This window comes from Typopeltis vanoorti, chromosome 2 (assembly GCF_054136105.1).
Source record: "Typopeltis vanoorti isolate ZY-2024b chromosome 2, IOZ_Tvanoo_1.0, whole genome shotgun sequence".
Taxonomy (NCBI): domain Eukaryota; kingdom Metazoa; phylum Arthropoda; class Arachnida; order Uropygi; family Thelyphonidae; genus Typopeltis; species Typopeltis vanoorti.
The window spans coordinates 86,819,592-86,841,597 of record NC_143550.1 but is presented as its reverse complement, the minus strand read 5'-3'; the positions used below and the strand labels follow the sequence as shown (position 1 = coordinate 86,841,597).

At 34.6% G+C, this 22,006-nt stretch overlaps 1 protein-coding gene across 1 annotated transcript in view; it reads left to right on the top strand.

The window, feature by feature from the left end:
- LOC150109226 (protein arginine N-methyltransferase 6-like) overlaps nt 1–22,006 on the top strand; it is a 333,254-nt gene that overhangs the window by 41,926 nt on the left and 269,322 nt on the right. The window contains exons 3-4 of the mRNA XM_090412246.1: nt 10,959–11,021; nt 20,879–21,012. Coding sequence (XP_090268372.1) covers nt 10,959–11,021; nt 20,879–21,012 — 197 coding nt within the window. The remainder of the gene's footprint in view (nt 1–10,958; nt 11,022–20,878; nt 21,013–22,006) is intronic.

The following is a 22,006-nucleotide window of genomic DNA, read 5'->3' as shown; positions in this document are numbered from 1 at the left end:
GTATCCTATAGCTGTCTTTGGGCTTTTTCATGTGTAAAGTCTTCTTGGAGCTTGGATAAACAAAGTATTTGTTATTGCCAGATCATTTTCTTTATAGAACAATATTAATCTTTCTCCTCTTGGATTTCTATGTCTCAGGCCTTGGTTTCCCATGCAGGAAGAGATTTTTTCTGAGCCTACTTTAGCATTTAGATTTCCCATAATTATAGTTATGTCATTTGATTTTGCATTGTTAAGTGCATTTTGAATGTCTTCATAGAAGTGTTCTACATCTTCATCTGGGTAATCAGAAGTAGGTGCATATATTTGGACGATAAAAATATTAAAAAGTTGAGCAGCAATTTTTAATGCATTTGCTCTGTCACTTATGGGCCAAAATCCAAGTAAGGATTTAGCAATCTTATTTTTTAGTACAAAGGCTACCCCACTCCTATGACTGTCTCTACATGAGTATATAATTGAATGACTCTTTCTGTTTATTTTTCCACTATTAGTCCATTTGACTTCACTGATACCAGCAATGTTAATTTTCATTTTCGAGTTCTTGTATAAGATTATCTAACTTCCCAGCTTCATATAAGGTCCTTACATTCCAAGTTGCAAGACTTAATAGAAGATTCTTGGTTTTCAGACATGAAAGATTAGGTGATACCCTCCCTGAAAGGTTTAAGGTATCTTCTTCATATGCTATTTTCATGGTATCTGTCTTACATTCTCCAGTTTCTTTCTCTTCTTCCCTGTAATGTTTCCAAGAGACAAAAGTTGCAGAGGGTGCAACCTGTCTCCATTTCTTAAATATGACACTGTTCTCTGTTTCATGGTTTACTATGGAAGGTTATGTGGTGAGGTTCCTGTCTCTTCCACAGTGACTGGCCAAATCTCTGTTTTTGTTTTGGAGTGTGCCCAGATTGTGTCACATAGTTTGCTGTCATGCCTTCGTTACCATTGTCAAATTAAATTTTGGTCATCTGTTAACTCTGTCATTCCAGTCTTCAAGTGCAACAAGGAGAAGACACTCTCCTTCGCTACAGCATAAAATGCTGATACCCTCACTTAGTTTTGCATGCCAGTCGAGGCACAGTCCAGAAGGATGTGTGGCCGCTGGTGCACTCTGCTAAGCCATAAGAGAGTTGGAGCAGTGGGGGACCAATTTCATCCAGCCACCAAATATTTTGATGCGACTGCTGAGCAGGCAGAAGTGCTACCCATACCTTACACCCCTACATAAATAACAACTACAAGATGTTGTATTCAGGTACTAATCAAAGAAAGGAAGGAATAACTATAGTTATTCCGTATAACTAGAATTACTAGTTATACAGAATATGAAGTTGCCTGCCTTTCTGCTTGAACATAATCTTCTTGTGTGAAGGGCAAATCTCAGAATGGATATTGGACAATGATATTTATTTTTACCTATGGTCTGATAAGTATTTTTACTAAGGAAGAAGTGGAAGAATTTTTTTGGTCTTTAGAGATGGCATCTGGTATCAAGGGAAAGCAGATACAGAAATGTTTTGGAAAAAATTGGAGAAAAGAGCAAAGCTAATAATAATAAATATAATTACCTGCTGTATTTCTGTATAGTATGTGGACTATGTACCAATATAAAGATGTGCACAAATTCAGATGGAGAGAAGATATAAATCATTTGTGATGATGATAGTTTCATGCTGGTTCAGGACACAAGGCTACAGAGAGGATATGAAATAAGAAATGATCACCATTTAGTTTTGAGCAAGATAAAGATAAACTTCATATTAAATTAAACTATATACAAAAGTTTTAAAAAAGAATTGAAGTATGCAGTTGTTACAGGTGAAACTTATGTTGTGAAGAAATAGTGTGCACCATAACGTTTTAATTTGTTATGGCGTGAAGACATTTGCTAATGTCATTAAAGTGTTATTGAAATTTTTGAAATTCCACTTGGTTATACTATAAATTAAAGATGCTGAGAAATTATATTCTTGGTTTAATCCTTTATTCAAGTGTAAGCAAATAAAATTTGCATGCGAAGTGTAGTGTTTGCTTACACTTGGATAAAGGATTAAACCAAGAATATAATTTCTTGGCATCTTTAATTTATATTAAAGTGTTAGCTGATGTTTTAATAACATATTGGGGGAGTGGTAATGATGTGAAAGGTTGATAGGTATTCTTTTCTTTCTGGATAAGTTTCCTGTTAGAAAGAAAAAGATAAGGATTCATTTGGGTAAATGAGTGACTACAGACAGTTATGGTTCTCATTTTTCTGAAGTTAAATTGATCTTTGAGCATTGACTGTTAAGGTAGTAAAGTACAGTGGAACCTCAGTTGTCGAACATAATTTGTTCCTAAAGACGAACATAATCTGTTCGGAAACCGATTTGTTTGAAAACTGAAACCATTTTCCCATAAGAATTAATGTAAAATGGAATAATCCGTTCCCGAATCCCAGATGATTGCTTATTTAAACCTTTACAACAGTACTTCATGCATAAAATCATATGCAAAAATAATGAAAATGCATAAAATCTTACATAAAAAGAATAAACACAATAAATAGATAAAATATAGAAAAAGGGTGATCTCTTTCCACAAAACTTTGCACCTCACCCCATTTCACTTTCACACACATTTCTTTGATCAAAGAACTAGGAATCCTCCCTCCCTTCCTTCCTCTATCTCTGAAGACATTTCTTCAATCACTGTTTTTTGCTACTCCTTCTGAAGGTGTTCCAGTTCTTCCATGGTGAGCTACTTCCTGTAGTCCTCCACATCAGCATTGCCAACTTCCAAGCCCATGCTTTTGCCTAGAGACACAACATCATCGACAACAGCAACATACTCGGCCTCAAAGCCCTGAATGTCTCTGTCTGCTACTCCAGGCCGAGTTTATGGTCCTGTAAGTCACTTGCACCCAGGCTTTGTTAAGAATATTAAGCAATGGAGGATATTGAAGTGATTTTTCCAGAATTCTCTGAGTTAATTCTGTGTCAGAGGTCACTTCAAAACACCTTTGAAACAGTGTTTTGTTGTAGAGTTTCTTAAAGTTTGAAATGACCTGCTGGTCCATGTGGATTAGAGGAGTCATGTTAGGGGATAGGAACTTCACTATGATAAAATCAAACTCCTCCACCAACTTGTCCTCCAAGCCTGGAGGATGAGCAGGAACATTGTCCATCACAAAAAGTCATTTTAATGGCAAATTTTTATCTTGAAGGTATTTTCTCACATTTGGGGCAAAGACTTCCTGGATCCACTGAATAAAAAAATTGCCTGGTTACCCAAGCTGACTGTTTCTCGTTTATCCAAATCAGAACAATTTTTCCACTTCTTCAATTGTCTGGGATCTTTGTTTAGTAAGAACTTTAACTCCTTTTGCAACATCAGCTTTTTGAGTATTGTACAGATCATTGATATCGCCATACTGAACTGCATAGCAAGATCCGAGACATGAACGTCATTTTCATGTTTGGATAAGATTTCTCTTTTCACCTCTATCCTGTTCTAACAACTTTTCTCTTTGCTGCTATGACTATCCTTTTTCGGTCCCATGGTGGCTTATTTAATAATAATTTATAAAAAAAAAAAAAAAAAAAAAAAAAAACAGCAGAACACAAAGAAAAGGCACTACAAATTCGAGCAGGTGTCTGGATTGAGAGGAGGCTGCAGCATAAGTGATGCTCTTCCGCCACACATCTCAGCCTGGGGATCACGTGGTTGCCGGTTTGCCTGTTTACGAACTGAGATTCTGTTCGAAAACCGGTGCCTTTTTGGTTTGGAAAATATGTTCGGGAACAGATTTGTTCTAGATGAGAGGCATTCGACAACTGAGGTTTCACTGTATTTCTAATATATCCATGCAGTGTGATCAAGTGGAATACATTTCATCAGAGTAGTATATAGCTATATAACAGGTTGGTGGGAGCAGTGTCTAAGGCATTTTTTTTCAAGTGCAGAGTTAATCAATGAAGTCAATCTGTCATTCAAGATCTCCTTACTGTGCCTTTAATGGATGGCAGAAGTACTCAGGTCTGTTGTTTATTTTCTTTGTGTACACATACATATGCTTACTTTTTATGCCTGTGATGATGGTGATGAGGGCAAAATATTGGCATGATTTTATTAATCTTGGGCATTTTTTCATTCCAGTAAACAGACAGATCCACATCAGATAAATTTCCTTACTTGTAAATTAATCTCAGAGCATTTTCATATCTTTTTAGATAAGGGATGGATTCGAATACTTGAATGAATTTGAACAAATGGAGTGATGGAATACTTAATACAACTATGTTTTATGTTTGTATAAAAACATACAGAGGCTGTTTATACTTTATATAAAGGCTGCTGACTTCACTGACATAAAGTTATAGCCTTTGTATGTATACAAGTAGTCTAGCCACAAAGATACTTCACTTCCAAACTTTGCTTTTATTTGTGCAAAGGATTAAGACAGGAATGTAATTTCTGTCCAGTATAATTTACTTGTATAAAATATATTGGCAACAGCGGCACATTTTTTAAAGCATAATTTAACATCAAAACTTGTAGTAATGTAGCACTTTCTTGTCATAAAGTGTTCATTTATGCACAAAATATATTGTATCTTTCATAAACCTTCATAGATTTTGGTATTTGGTTTAGAGAATTTACTAAACTATAAACTTTTGAATGACTTTTGTTCTAGATTGGATAGTCTGATGTACTGTTTGAAATTTATTTATAATGTTCTGTAAAACAAATCGTTTGTATGTTTCTTGTTAGCCAAGCAAAAAGTATGGTGTTAATAATAATAATATGCACTTTGTAACCATGTTGTTCTAATCAGCAGCTGTGGATAAGTTGTATGTTTTATTGTGTATTAGTATTTAGTTTGTTTAGGATTTATTTAGTTTTTTTTTAATATCAACCTCACACATGAGAAGTTTCAATACTTATAAGATGATAGTGCCGTGCAGGCAAGTGATCAGGGAGAAGAAAGAAATCCATTGTGTTTCTTGAAGAAGTGGAGTGTATGACTCAGTCATGTGCTTAACACGAGTGATTGGCACTTTATTTATGTGTATCATTTTTACTTAATGACTAATGAGTTTCAATGAGATATTGTAAACTTTTGTGATTCCCACCATGAAAGGTTATAAATCTATAATACATTAGTACTGTGGGTGGCTAAGGATTTTTTTAAATATTTTTATTAATTTTATATATTTTTGATATTATTATTACTACATAATCTGGAAACCCTGCATTTCAGACCAGATATGAAACTTTTTCTCAAGCTACTTCAGGTTTCTAAAAAGCAGAACAGTGATCTTACACCACTCAATGAAATTCGTCTCTCATCTAAAATAATCGCATGCATTCATGTCCACAGTGGGATTTGGAAAGTGGATATGCTAACCTCTCAGCTAACCAGGCTGACATTATTATGTTTCTTCCTTTGAATTTATTTGTTATAAATCTTCAGAACCAGATGCAGAGAATCGTTAATTTCAAGACAACTGGACGGAGGATTATTATTTTATTCTGAATAAAGGTTTGCCTGTATGTTTGCTGTGCAACGAATCCGTATCCGTCAACAAAGAATACAACTTGAAGAGACACTTTACTTCGAGACATGCGGATCACCCAAAAATTGGACAACTACGAAAAGATGAAATACAGAAGTTGAAGAAGAACTTGGATACCCAGCAGCAAATGTTCAACAAGCAAAGAACGCAGCACCACAGCATTGTCAAAGCCAGCTTTGTGGTAAGCGAAAAAATCGCTAAGCATTCTAAGTCATTTGGTGAAGGAGAATTTATCAAAGAATGTCTGCTGGATGTTGTAAGTATAATATGTCCTGATAAGAAAAACGATTTCGAGAATGTTCGTTTGTCGAGACATGCTGTTGTCTGACAGATAGAAATTATGGCTGATGATATCAAAAAAAGTTTAAAAGAGAAGATTGCTAGATTGGAAGCATTTTCAATTGCTTTGGATGACAGCCTCCGATACAGCACAACTAGCAATATTTATTCAAAGAGTTGATGTGGATTTCAGCATCACAGAAGAATTATTGGCGCTTGGTCCATTAAAAGGACCAACTACCGGTGAAGATATATTTGAAACAGTCAACACAGTCTTCAAGAGATTTGGGCTTAAATGGAGTTCACTATCTGGCATATGCACTGATGGAGCCCCTGCAATGGTTGGTGCACAGAAGGGATTTATTAGAATAGTTCATAAAAGAGCAATAGAACTACAGATCCATCCGGAAAATTTAACAAATTTTCACTGCATTATCCACCAACAAAATCTGTGTGCAAAATCGCTTAAATTTACAAATGTTTATGGAAGTTGTAGTAGCCAGTATTAACTTTATTAAGTCACGTGCACTTAATCAACGCCAATTTAAGGAGTATTTGGCAGACCTATTTTCGGATTGATAATAAGACACATCTTATGAAGATGTGTCTTATTATTGTGATGTGAGGTGGTTGAGTAAAGGTAAAATGTTAAAATGATTTTGTGATCTGAGACAAGACATTGCAGATTTTATGGACATAAAAGAAAACACAATTAACCAAGTAAAAGATGATGAGTGGGTGTGTGATTTAGCATTCCTTGTAGATGTCACCGGATACCTAAATGAACTGAATCTTAAATTGCAAAAACAAGGACAATTGGTTCATGAACTGCATGGACATGTGAAAGCTTTTTGTAATAAACTAAGATTGTTGGAAAGTCAGATGAGAGCTAAAAATTGTTATCATTTTCCTACTCTAGCAACTCATAAAAATATCCCTTATAATTGTTATGGAGATGAACTGAAGGCACTAATAGAGCAATTTGATACAAGGATTTAGTGCTAAAATCACAATTTAACAACATTGCTTTGACGGATTTTTATAAATTTTATTTGGTGGAAGAAAAATATACAAATTTACGTACCTTTTCAAGAAAAATCATTTGTCTTTTAGGCAGCACATATATGTGTGAACAGTTTTTTTCGAGGATGAAATACAATAAATCAAAAATTTGGACAAGAATAACGGGCGAAAACCTCGAAAATTCTATGCGATTATCCTTAAGTAATATTAACATCAATATTGATAGTCTTGTAGAAAGTTTTTTTTTCACTTGGTTAGAGTATAATAAATTTAGTTTAATCCTTTATCCAAGTGTGAGCAAACAAAGTTTGCACCTGAAAAGTATCTTCAGGACTGGGGTAAGGTGGTACAACACCAGAGCACTCCTTGCAAAGGTGGAGCAAGCTACCAACACCCCTAACTCAGTATCTCCGATAATGCAAAACACATCTCCTTGCGGATATGTCTTTGTTTGATCAAACTTTGTTTGCTCACACTTGGATAAAGGATTAAACTAAATTTATTATACGCTAACTAAGTGAAAAATAAACTTTCAACATCTTTCTCTAAATCCAGAGTAATTTATTAAAAAGGGTGGCACACCATTTGGCAACTCCTATAGGTAGAGATGACCTGCTAATGCTTCTGCCTGGTATCTCCACTTGGACCTGGCTCCCACTGAAGAGACCTCAATAAAGGTCGAAACTAATCTGGGTTGTGGCCCTTCCCTTAATGCATAACATTAGACATATCTGCAAGGAGATGTGTTTTGCATTATCGGAGATACTGAGTTAGGAGTGTTGGTGGCTTGCTCCACCTTTGCAAGGAGTGCCTGGTGTTGTACCACCTTACCCCAGTCCTGAAGATACTTTCAGGTGCAAACTTTGTTTGCTCACACTTGGATAAAGGATTAAACTAAATTTATTATATGATAGTCTTGTAGTTGAAGTACAAAGCCAATCTTCACATTAAATTGTTATGTCGTTCATTATATTATAAAATTTATGTAGAGCTTTATACCAAAGCATTATATTATAAATGAATGAAATGTGAAGTAGCAACTTGTTTTAATTCATTTAATATTAATTTATTTTATTTAATAATTTGGTCCAGCCCTTGACTCAGAGACAGAATGATAATTTGGCCCCCGAACTAGGAAAGGTTGCCCATGCCTGCTTTAAAGTACTAAAAAATGGATACCACAGGGCTCTCTGCTAGCTCCGTTCCTCTTTAATTTATACATTAGTGACATGCCACAAACCTCATCCTGAAAGTTCACATATGCAGATGATCTGGCATTGGCAACTTAGACTAAATGACTGAAAGAGGCCGAGACTGTGCTCAGTTCTGACCTTGAAGTTCTGTACAACTATTACACCAAATAGCGTCTCTGCCCAAATCCCTCTAAAACTGAAGTTTGCACATTTCGCTTGAACAATCATCAAGCTGATAAACGGCTGAAGGTCTCATTCAAAGAAGAAACTTTGAAGCACAACCCCAACCCAAAATATCTTGGAGTCACCTTAGGTCGCTCTTTAACCTTCAGAAAAAACACCTGGAAAATGTCTACCAAAAGCTAAAAACTAGGAATAATATCATCAGGAAGCATGTGTTCGGGCTGGGGAGGCAGGAGACAACACTTTAAAATCTGCTGCCCATGCCCTAGTGCAGCGCTTCCCAAACTGGGTGCCGTAGGTTTTGTTGAGAGGGGGCCAAGAAATAATGAAAACAAATTTAAAATGTTTTAAGACTAAGTAGTTATTTCTTTTTTAATCTTAAAAGAAACGTTTTTAATTTTTATTATTTATTATTTCTTTTTGTTATCTTTTATATTTTAATGGAAAAAAATCACACATTGGTGCGGGTTCACAAATTTTGCTTCCTGCGTATTTCGTGCTTAATTAGCTTGAATATTAGTAAATGTATGCTTATTCATATAAGTTTCATTTCAAAGCAGAAATCTAAGATGCAGTTTCAAATATTTCGCCTAATATTGACTTTTTGTGTAGCAGTATAGAAACACATCCATCACATTAAATTGTTATTAAACTTCTTTTATGTTTTTAATTCTTTCTTTATTACTAATCGTTTTACGTTTCATGTGCTTGTACTGCAAATAACAATATATCTATCTATATAAAATATGAGATAATGTGCCATGTCAAATGTGTATGCAAGATGCTAAAAATGTTATATTTGCATTTGATTTTTGCAATATTTGCTGTGTATGTTTTGTATTGAATATAAATACAATAAATATTATAATAATATGTGTCTATGTTACGATTTTTTTTTCGAGGCGGGGGGCGCGAAATATTTTAATTTTTCCAAAGGGGGCTTTGACATCCAGAAGTTTGGGAAGCACTGCCCTAGTGTACTCTTGTGCAGAATACTGTACTCCAGTATGGTATTCGAGTCACCATATCAGCAAGGTCAATGTGCAACTTAACAATACCATGAGAATTATCATGGGTTGCATAAAGCCTACACCTGTTCAATGGCTACCAACACTCTCTAACATCATACCACCAGACATAAGGTGGAAAGCTGCTGCTAACAGAGAGTGGATAAAATGTATGGAAAATGATACCTTATTCGTCCATGAAGACCTCCAAAATCTACCACCTATTCGCTTCAAATCCCGCAACCCGATCTGGAAAACTCAGCAACCAGATACGTATTTTGGTTGCTGAATCGCTGGCTTACTTCAACAATAAAAAATGGACACCTCATTACAGATCCCACAACAGAGGTCCCTGGCTTTGACCTGTCTAGATGACAATAGAGCACACTCAACCGCCTGAGGACCATGCCAGATGTGCTATCATGATGTGCAAGTGGGGCTTGCGTCAATCACCAACATGTGACTGTGGTGCTGATCAACAGACCATCGATCATATTATCCAGGACTGCCCGTTGTAGAGTTTGAGGGCACATTGATGGACCTGTTCCAGGCTACCCCGGACTCAGTCCAATGGGTTAGAGACAATCTGAACTTAAATTTGTGAATTTTAGTATCTAGTTTTAGTATATATATTCATTTTTTCTGTTTTCATCTTTCTATTTGCACAAATCCAACCCATACGAAATGTATGTATCATGGATGCAGAGGGGTAGCTAGGGAGAGGCAGAGAGGCTTTCTGTCCCAGGTGGCACTTTGAACCGTTTTGAACTTTTGCAGTTAATTCTAAAATTCAGTCTCAAACTCATTTCCAAATATTGTAATATTACTGCAAATTTCCCTCACAATTGCTGTAAGTGTTGCTAGTTGTGTGAGGAGTTTTTCTAAATAAAATTGATTAAGAATTACCTACATTACTATGAAATAGACTTTGCCAATGTTAGTGACGATTTTGCTAACAGAAAAGCAAGAAAAATAACATTTTAGAATGTCGAAATTCGAAAATGTTAAAAAAACTTCAAAAAACTTAAAAGAAACTTCAAAAATAAACATAGTGTTTTAATTTATTTCCCTGTACTACTGCGAATACATCGTTTTGGCTTTTGTAGTATTTTTGGTGTGTATTGAGAGGGGCGGCAACAGCTCTACTACACCACTGCATGGATGAGTCAAAGGTTAGATAGATAGGTAGAAACTTTTTTTTTTTTCTATGAACCAAGTGCTTGTTATGCCACTTCAAGCCTCCATTAAGGAATATAGTGATGCACACTATGTGGTGAAAAGCCTTGATTAACGATTGTTTTTTGGTGGTACCCCTACTAAATTCTTTCCAAAATTGAAAAGTTACCTTAGTGGAATTTAAACCCATTGCTAAGTTAGCTGAGTGATGACTATCCACTGCTCTGATATTGTTTGGGATTTCCTGAATAAACTTTCTAACCAATAGCAAAAATTATTTTTCTAAATTTAATGATTTAATTCCTTTTTTTTTTTTTTTAATCTGTTTACTTTTTCTAACATTTAGTGACTTATTTCTAAATTTTTTTCAGAATTAAAAACAGAATAGCATTGTTTTTGAGAATTTTCATTTGTGGTAAAGTTCGTTTTATATCAAAAAATTATAAAGCTATTATGCCATAATCCAAACTACTTACTTAGAAACCTTTTCTAGTCACAGAACTTCATGTTAAAAATAGTTTTATTTTATTTTTTTCTAGACATCAAGATGTGTCAGAAACAGTGGATGATCCAAGTGTATGTGATGATTCAGTATACTTCAAGTGTGTATGGGTTTCAGTTTTACATTTTATTAAAAATATTAAACTTGTAATTTGACTATTAAATTAACTGTTATTCAGATTAGGGACATACTTTGCCTTTTACTTTTTTCCACTCCTTAATAAATGTCAGCTGAAAATGAATTCAGCTGACATTTATTAAGGTTCAAAAACTGAAGAATTTAGATACCACCAACCTAATGGACTTGGTTGTTTTGGTATAATAATAATAATAATAAAAAAAGGAACAATCAATGAAACTAGTTTTATCTCATCTCTGGATCTCTCTCTCTCTCTCTGGGCAGCACAAGCATCTCTTAATTTTATGCTTGACTATACCCATTTTTTTAGTTGATATAATTTTTTGACAAACCAAGTGTTACTAATTTTATAAGGAAAAATGTCTATACCACAAGTGGAAAAATTTTTCTTGTGTTTCATTATGTGATTGAGTTCATTCAACGTATATTTCCATATTCAAATTTCCATAATTGCTAATAGTGCTATCAAAGTATTCTCGAGCTAAGCCAAGCCACAAGCTTGGCTTGAGATTTTCCATATTTATTCTTAATATCTTCATAAATACTTCTTGATTTTGCTTGAATGGCCATTAGACTTGGGGGCACTTGCTTCTGAATCTGATTTTCCATTTATATTATTAATAGCTTTTCCATCTCTGATGTAGCACCTGAATGCTGTTTTGTGATCACTGTTGATCTTAAATGCAGTGATGCTTTAACATGTTCTTTTGTATGTGCACTGTCATTTAAAATAGTATTAACTGTTGAAGCAATGAAGCCTAATTCCTGTGCAATACATGACAAACTTTGTTCTGTTTCATGCTTCTTAATAATTTTCATTTCTGAATCAGTTTTGTTTTGTTTCCTAGCACTGCTACACTTGTATTTTCTTCTAGTCACTTTCTCTTTATCATTATAATAAAAATAAAAAACACTGATGATGATAGACATAAGGTTAAAGAGAATACTAACATTACAACCACAGGTGTCCTATCTGAAAGAATAGTAACATACAGTAAGCATTCGACTACTGTAATTCATTATCAGTGCCAATTAAGAGGTGATAACTACTTGAAGCTTATAGAGTACACAACCTAAGTATTTTTGGTGTCCTAGTTGGGTCTTCTATTTCCCATGGGATGCAAAATATGTTTCCATGATTTTTTTTTTAACTTTGCATCAGCTGGCAAAAATTTAAGTTGAGTATTATGTAAGTTGGGAACAGAGGTACTGTAGATATCTGAATAAGAATTTACATATCTTGTACAATTAAGCCATGATTCTTAGAGTTGTGTATGAATAGATAACCTCACTTGATTCTTTGAAAAACTTTTTTTTTTTATTTTCCATCTCTCCCCCCCCATTTTTTTTTTGTAAAAAAAAAAAAAAAATGGACATTGCAAACTCTGTCAAGAAACTTCATTCAGGAAATATTATAGTCATAACATCTTACCAGAAACATTCAGATCAGCTCCTTTATGCAATATCATTTTTGGGGGGGGGGGGGTATATCACTCATGGGAACTATTTACAAAACTTTAAATTTTCCACAGCAGACCTAATAAGGATGTTTGATGTTCCTAATTAGATTTTCTCTGGATTAAAACATGAAGCTATAAGAAGAATTCTCATAGGAATGGTATCCATGTACAGACCAGGGATATAATCCTTAAATTTCACACTAAAATCCTGAACATCAATGAAAGCAGAATATCTTAACTACCCTGTTGTGTCAAAAACATGGTATGGCTATATTTGGACTTCCTCTTGGTGGCTTTAGCAAAGAGCATGAAAGTAAAGATTGCAAAAGCAAAACATCCAAGTATGCTATGTGAAAGATCTAGCCTCCTTCTGAACATGCCAATGATGGGAAGATGAGAATGAGATTCAGAAGGCAAAGAGGAAGTATAACACTATAACAACAACATCTAGTGGAAAATTGTTACATGGAGAAGGCAACAGGAAATAGTGTCAAAGGAGGATATTAACATGTATGTATCCTATCTTCTCACAACTGCATCATCTCTGAACTACATGATTTACTTGCAATTTCAGGCCATCCTGTTGAAATCACACCAAAAATGATTCCACTATACGAAAACCTGCAAATTAGAAAAATAATGGAACACGCACATCAAAGAATAAAATACGTGCCTCCAGTTTCACTAATGAATTTTATTTTCCCAGGGGAAAATAATCATAAAAATACCCATTGTCCTTGGACAGAGTGAATTTTAAGATGTCTTGGATATTTTCTGAAGAGGAAGATATTGTGACTGGCCATTCATAATTCCTTGAAGAGGAAAAATCCAAGACTAGCAAACAAAGCAAAACTTTCTCAAAACTAGAAGCTAGATTTAATCTCCAAATAAATATTAACACCTTCTTGCACCTGTTGATTCTGTCAAAACATTGGTGATATCAAAAGATCCTCTTGCTCAAGCTCCTCAAGATCCCCAAATGTGTAAATAATTAACATCTTCCTACAATGGAATTATTATGGATTCTGCCAAAATATTGATAATATTAAGGTCCTCTTGGAGAAATATTAGCCAGTAAGAGATGTATTTGAAACTGGCAAGGATTCTGGATCAAGGTATATTACTGTCATCCACAAAGACAGGATAGGGAATGGACCTGCCTAAGGAGGAGCTACCATCCTTGTGGGGAGCCATACCCTTTCTAACAAGTCCCAATCAGTAGGATATCTTATTACACTATGCTACATCTCTCTACCACCCACTGTAGATATATCCCAGGATAACTTTTAAGTCAATCTTACATGTGAGAGGTGGCATGCAATATTCTCTAATTTTCAATTCTCTAATTCTCAATACTCTCTAATTTTTGCCAGCCCATGTGTGCATGAAAAACAGTTTGTGTACATGTTTCCAAATCTTCGTGTGTGCAGTAGCCCGTGCTCTATCTGTGCCGGATCCCTTGTGAATGTAATTTGACATACTTTTGGCTGACAGGCCATTTCATGGAAAAAATAATTAATGAACATCAGTACTATATTGAATACTGAAACCTCAAAAGTCTGATTTGGCACAGTATCCAGTGGGATGAAGATAATTTTTTTCATAGAATCAGTTTTAAATATGAAACTGGTGAGGATTGCTGAGACTATAATTCATGACTTTTCAAAGAAAGTTGTGAAACCCTTTTACACTGGCCTAACCTGAATTGGAATGATTGTTTCTGTCTTTCTCTCTCTCTCTCTCTCTCTCCCCCCCAAAAGTTTGTGAGATTCTTATCTTATGTAAATATCAAAAATAGTGTTTTTTAATATTATTATTCTAGCACACAGCAACTGTTTTTAATTTAAGTGCAGATATTTTCAGTATGAAATATCTGCACTTTCTGTTCAAGTTTATTACTATGGTTATTGGAGAGTAACAAGCTTTTTTAAAGATACATTCTAGTTTCTGAAAACATCATGCAACACTAGATATCCACTCATTAGACTGGAACCATCAAGAGATGTATTCCTTAAAAGCAAGCACCTCATATTTTTAGTGTTTTCTTTGAATGGAAGTTTGACATAGCATGAAAGTTCATCATACTGAAAAGACCAATACAGCTTTGGTCTTTAAAGGGGATAATGTCTTCTTTTTATCAAGAATTTTGTCTGATTCTTTCATGTGAAGCTCTCTCTCTCTCCCAGTCCTTTCTCCAAGGGGAAAATCCTACAAGAATCAGTTATAAGTGTTGCACTATTTGCAGTCAAAGTAAACTCAACAAAACATCCTCTTTCTACTATAAACATCTCCTTCTCTGAAAATTACTTTATATCTTTTGTCATTCCTGCAATATTAGGTTTTTAGAAAGATAGTTGCATCAAGTCATTAACTACCTGGGCACATTCTAAAAGAAGGCATTTTCCCTCTACCAGCCGTAGACATTATTGTACAAAGTATTGCAGAGGTGCCTCTAAACATTACTATCTAGGCAAAGCTACATTTCATTATGCAGCTTCTCTTTTTGCAAGTTAGAAAAACATTTCACCCCTCCCTCTGTCTTCCAATAGCTCTTTCAAACACAGAAGAATACTCTGATTTTTTTTTTTGATTTTTTTTAATTTTTTTTTTTTTTTATCATTCTACACAGCTGGTTCATAATCGGTCTCTAGTGAGGATCTGCTGCTTTCTTCTCAGACAGCCATAATATGCAATCAGATCCCACTGGAATTTAGAATTTTTCCTATGTTGAGCTGCATGTTGTAGAGCTTGTATTATGTTATTTAAGATGAAATGCTACAGAGGTGCATTATTTACACTCATTAATTCTCTACAGGCTTTGAGAAGTCTGGTGTATTACTCACATCCAGTGCTCTGTAATCCAACATGTCTTCTATCATATTTGGAGACTTTGGTTTGATATTTGCATGTGATTCATCTCATCATCTGCCTGTTCCCTATACTGATTACATGCAGATCATAAGACAAACTAAGATCCATGGGCAGACATCACAGAATAGAGAAAGAGAGAGAAAAACAACAAATTATACCAGATGAATCCTAATCAAACCATTGCAGTCCATCCTGCACACAGTTCATAGAGAAAAAGTTGTTCTTGCTTGGCTCTGCATAGGTCATGCTCATCTTACACACTCCTTCTCTGTCAATGGGTGATATGCCTATATAAGAGTATTGTTCAACAATTTGTCATTGATCATATTTTAGTTGACTGCCCTCATTAGTTTTAATGTAGCCATTATATTACCACTCAACCTGGATCTTATTCAGTCAGATTTTATGATACACCATAAATATAGTTTTTTAAAATTTTTGCAAGAAATTAATTTTTATGCAAATATATGATTTTAGAACTATATATTCTAATATACTGAATTTTTATTTTTAAACATCAGATATACCAGTTTTATCTTATTTACTTATATAGTTATTTGTTAGTGCTGTTTACTTTTGACATAGTCCATTATAGCACTAGATGCCAGTCCACTATAAAAAAAAATTGGTACAACAATAGTGTGAAATGGTGAATCTGAATAGAACTGCAAATGTGATGGTGTGGTAGGTAGTGGTTGTGCAAATGCTAAGCAGAATTTGAGCAAGAATGAAGGTTAGAATGTAAAACGATAATGGTCCGAAAGGGGTAAGAAAGAGGATATATGAAAGCAATGGGGGGTAGGGAAAGAAGAGTGTAACATAAATTCCATGATCAGAGGTATGTTTGATAAATGAGCAATGAAAGCATGTTTTCTAGAATCTAAAATTTGTGACATAACTGATGCATTCTGCAAGCAAGTAGAATGAGTGGATGATATGATTATGCTGGTTGGGGCAAATGATCTTGAAAGGAAATAAGTAGATGTGAGAAGATATAAAAGATTTGTTGTGAGAAAAGTAGAAAATGATGAGCAGAGCAGACAAAAGTGAGAGTTTGTTGCTACAGTATGATAAGGAGTTGAATTAGAGATCTAATTGTAAAATGATGCAGTGAATGTTTAGGAGAAATCATGTCCAGTATTTTGATGTTCAAAAATATTTGTACTTGCAGGATGTAATACACATCATACTCATATCTTTGATAAGGAAATGCCTTATATGAAAGGTGGTCTGAAAAATTCTTGGCCCTAACAATGAAAAATCAAATTTATAATTTCAAAATTCTTTTTATTTTTCAACATAATTCCTTAAGACTAATACATTTATTCCAACGATGCTCCAGCGCCATTATTCTGTCCCTGTAGTCGAAGAAAAATGCTGACCAGTAAGGAAGCGTTTTAGTTTTGGGAAGAGATAGAAGTCATAGGGAGCCAAATCTGGGGAATAGGGTGGATGTTCCAACAATTCATAGTACAGATCCCTTAATTTTCCCATTGTCAAAACGCCTTTGTGGGCAGGTGCATTATCCTGATGAAAGATGATTTTTTTGTTCTGCAAACCGGGTCTTTTATTTTTTTTTCATCTAGTCTGGTTAAAATATTGGAATAATATTCCCTGGTTATTGTTTTACCCCTTTCAAGATAATTAATAAACAAAATGCCTTTAGCATCCCAAAATACTGATGCCATGACCTTTCCTGCTGATGGAACTGACTTTGTCTTCTTTGGCACTGAACAACTGGCTTCTGTCCACTGTTTTGACTGCTGTTTGTATTCTGGCATGTAACGGTGAATCCAAGTTTCATTCATAGTAATAAATCGATGCACAAAATAAATCAGTTTTATTCTTGTTAAAATGCTCCAAACACTGTTCAGAGATTTTCATGCACATGCGTTTTTGATCTGCTGTGAGCAGCACATCACCCATCTTGTGCAAAGCTTTTTCATTTGCAATTCTTCATGTAAAATATATCCTACACGTTCTTTTGAAATGCTTATAGTCTCAGCAATTTCCTGCAGTTTGACTCACTGTTCATCCAATACCATATCGTGCACTTGATCAATGATTTCTTGTGGTGTTACACTTTTTTTTTTGGATGTCCTTCATGTGGATCATCTTCAAGGCTGGTACGACCACATTTAAACTCAGCAGCCCATTTCTTAATTGTCAAAAACGAAGGAGAAAAGTGCCCATAAACTTTTATGGACTTTGAATGAATTTCTTTTGGTGTTAAACCTTCTTTTACAAAGAATTGTATAACTGCATGATACTCAATTTTATCCATTTCAAGGGATACAGACAACACTTTTGCTTGAGAGAGCTGTATAAAACAAACTACTTGATAGAATGACTTGCAATTTCACATGGATGCTTATGATAGATGTACCAACTTAGAAAAAAAAAAAATCTTACCGATAGTGTTGCCATATGTGGTCGAGACCAAGAACTTTTCAGACTACCCTCATATCTCATCATCCTTTTTCATCTATTTGTTTCCTGAAACAAATGATTTGAGAAATTGTTTAATGAAAGAGTGCATGTTGAATAGTCAGGGGAAACTGGATGTGTCTAGGTGGCTGCAAGAAAGCTTGAACATATGCTTTAAATTAAGAGGTTGAAGCTTAGAGAATGAAAAATGATAGCATGTTAGGAATTGCCCAGTAAATGCAGGAATAGTTTTGTCAGGAAAGAAAAATAAAATTAGTTGAAATATGTTGGAGTTCTTATGAGACCTGGCTGAAGGAGGATATTACATAAATAGAATACAACTAGTTCATCTTATTCGAGATCAGGGAACTATTGTTAATGATCACAGAGGAATTAGATCCAGCTAGAGTAGAAATTTCCAGTGGTGGTAAATACACGAAATTGTTTGTTTGCTGTGTGATAGAGGTAAACAATACAAAATATACAGTTGGATGCTGCTGCTGCTGCTGCTGTATAGGATCATCTGAACAGGATTGTGAACTGCATAGACAGATGGATATATGGAGGACTATCATTATGAGTGATTTAAGCTATGGAGAAATATAGATGAGGAGGAGTAGAAAGCATGCAAGACAAGGGAAAGGAAATTTATAGAATTATCATGGATAACTGTCTTGAGCAACACATGATCAAGCTTATGGTACAAGAATATTGGATTAGTCATTTGTGTTTATATATGAGTTGACCATTATGCTACCAATCTTTTTAGAGTGGTAATGTTGTTTTGACTTGAGATGTGATAGTGCATGTGAGAGCTTTGACTAAGAAGGGGCATATGTGAAACTGTAATGCAAGTGATTATAATCAACTGAGAGACTTGAAGCATCGTTTGAGCATGAGAAACTGTATGGTAGAGGAATCAGTAGCATATAGGAATTAGTCAAAGGGCGCCTGAGGGAAGCTATATCTGCCAACATTCTCAGGGTTAGGAGTATTAATTGCATTAGAGTTAAATAGATGAGCAACACTTTAAAACAAGAGCCGCATAAAAAGAGAATGTCATAGATCCAATATTGTGAGAAGTGTGATGAGGCCCAGGAGCATTATGAAGAGCAGATTGGGAGTGTTATACCCATGGTGAGGAAAGCAAAATCAAATTATGAAAATAAGATAAATTGAGAGACCAAAAGAAATCCATGAGAACTTTATCACTATGTAGTAAGTAAAAGGAAGAAGGACATAGAAGAATAACCTTAGTGAATGCAGATGACAGAGAAGTGTCAGATGTCTAAGAAATAATTGATAAGTGTTACCTTTAGTAAGGTATGCATTCTAGGCAGACTCATTAGCCTTCTGGATGCCATGAGGCAGGTATACTGGATAGAAGAATAAAGATAGATGAGTTTATAAAGAGCCAAACTCAAATACAACTGTTGGATTGAATGAGATATTGGCACAGGTCCCAAAGGAATGTGCAAAATAGCAGTATCCCTTCCCTGGTGTTTAGCTTGTCTTAGCTTGTGCATGATTCCTAATGAATGGAAGGAGAGCAATATAATTCCATTGCATAAGGCTTGAGATAACAAATGCAGCGAATTACATACAAATTAGCATTTTTCTGGTGTTGCCATCAGGGTATTGAAACGGTTATTTAGAAATCACATGCAAAGGTGGATAGACAGCATTAGGATTCTGTGTAGAGGAAGTATGGTTTTTGTTAACGGTAAGTGGTGAGTGTGTGTTGCTTTAGCAATCTGCTGAAGTTCTGTAACAGAGAGACAGTTGTATAAGAGGCATGTAATATACCCCATTACTGTTGTATTATTGTATTGTTCTAAGGTATTTGGCAGGATGTCACACTCAATAGGATGGGTATGCAAAATCAACTTGTGACATGGATTTGGAGAGTGGCGAAATAAGTATCAGAAAGTGATGTATGACTTGAGAACAAGGGTTGCATGTGTGAGTTATTGTTATTTAATGTTATTTAATTACTTATATTAATGATGCAGGGAAGGGTTTTGAGTGCAATATCCATTTATTTGCTGATGATGCTATGTTATGACTGATAAGAGGCATAGCCAATATAGAATCCTGGCAAGTTGACTTGAATAGATTGATTATATGGATAAATGACATTGAATGTATGTCTGTTCACTGTTGCAAAGTGTAAGGTTATGCACTTTGGAATGAATACATTGTAAGCAGAGTGTTTTATTAATGAGAATTTGCTAAGTAGTCACCAAAGGCAGAGACTTGGGGCAGAGGGTATTGTGGACAGTGAATTAAAGTTTAGGACCCCACTTTGTTAAGGTGGTTAAGTCATTGCACCAGATATTCGTGCCATTAAAATATAATACTAACTTCTATTATTAAGGAAGTTATTCTCCCACTTTTCAAGACTTTGATAAGGCCACATCTGGACTGATATACGTAGATATGATCTCTTGGGTTCCAAGGAGATGGGAAGACAGTTGAAAAGATCTGTTGGCAAGTGACAGATGATAAGTGGTCTATGGAATTTTGCATATGATAGCATTATTTAAAGCTTGAGGAATAGATTGAGGAGAGGAGATTTGATAGAAACATCCAAGTAAAGGGATCTTACAGTTTCAAATTAAAGTGAAATTTTGTGGCCTTATGGAAGTTCATGAACAATCTGACATTTACCATTTGGCATAAAACAGCAACTTGGCTCACTTTCATCTAATAGACTTTATCTCCGTGAGGTTTTTGTTTTATGAATATTTGTGTATATATTTTCCTATTCATACATTAATAAATGATGATGGAAGTTGGGGTCATTTGGAAACTTGCTAGGAAATGAGAGGTCAAGGTTTTCTTGCATTGTGTGGTGTGTTTGAAATGAACATCTTTTAAATGTTGCAAGTGCATCTTTGGTGATTGTGTTCAGGAAGAGATAGGATACGTGCTTGAATGTCTAAATATGCCTCTCTCTCTCTCTCTCAGTGAGTCCTTGGACTCCCTGTAGGAGCATTCATCATAATGATATGATGCTTGTATGCAACTTAATGTTAATATAATAATTTCTTGTTTTCAGGTTTTATGCTGACCTTTCAATTCACAAAGCAATGATTGAAGACTATACAAGAACAAATACTTATAGAAAAGCTATATTATCAAATTATAAATATTTCTATAAGAAGGTTGTAGCTGATGTAGGAACTGGAACAGGTTAGTGGATATTTTGGTTAATTATCTGATATCGTCTTAAAGATTGCATACTGGAATAGTCTTCTACAAAAGTTATTTCTGTAGCAAAGTGGATGATTAGAGTTTCATTTTGTAAAGTTTTTAATGTTTAATATTTTTTTAATCACATGTCACAAAATGCATAAGTACATATTACATTTATTTTGTCAATCTGCTCATCCATCTATAACACAAGTATTCTGGAAAGATTTTTTTTTAATTCGGTATTTGGAATTAAAAAAACTTGTTACCCATATTATATTTGTTTAATTTGGATGATTTTCAGAGACAGAACATCTTGAAATTATATTTGTATAAATGTGTTTGGTTGTATGGAAGTTAATAAAATTTGGTATTTGGAATGTGCACTTGAATATGGCTATATGATTCAGTTTAGGTTTAAAAAAGATAATTTTTTTAACAAAATGATTCAAACTGCTACTAATCATTCTGTACTTGCTTCATCGAATTTAATGAAATCTGATGTAGGATTTATATTTAAAAAGAAAAAAAGAAGTCATTTCAGTTTTGGTTTTAACTGAACCATTTGCAGTGGCAGAAATAGGCAAATCAATTATATGTCTAGTCTAGAATACATAAACTATATTAATTTGGCTTATGACATTTAACAAACTGCTCATTATTTTTACAGTAATAACACTATTTTAAATTTATTGCAGACATCATGATATTTCCATGAAAGCAACAAAAATATGATTGAAGTTAGAAAGTACAGTGATTTTAAGTCCCTTCACGTGGAGCACCTGATAGTGTGCGGAGAGGGAGGGGGGGGCTCCCAGTCATGGTACTGGCATTTTTAATTTGTCTCTTTCTATTATTTTCTTCTCATATTCTTCACTCTATGTATATTCCAGATTATGGAATATACACAGATGACCACTATCTGCCAGCAATGACTGTGCTCAGAAGTGAAGAACCAGGGCTATCATGGATACTATAACTGCATCACAGCAAA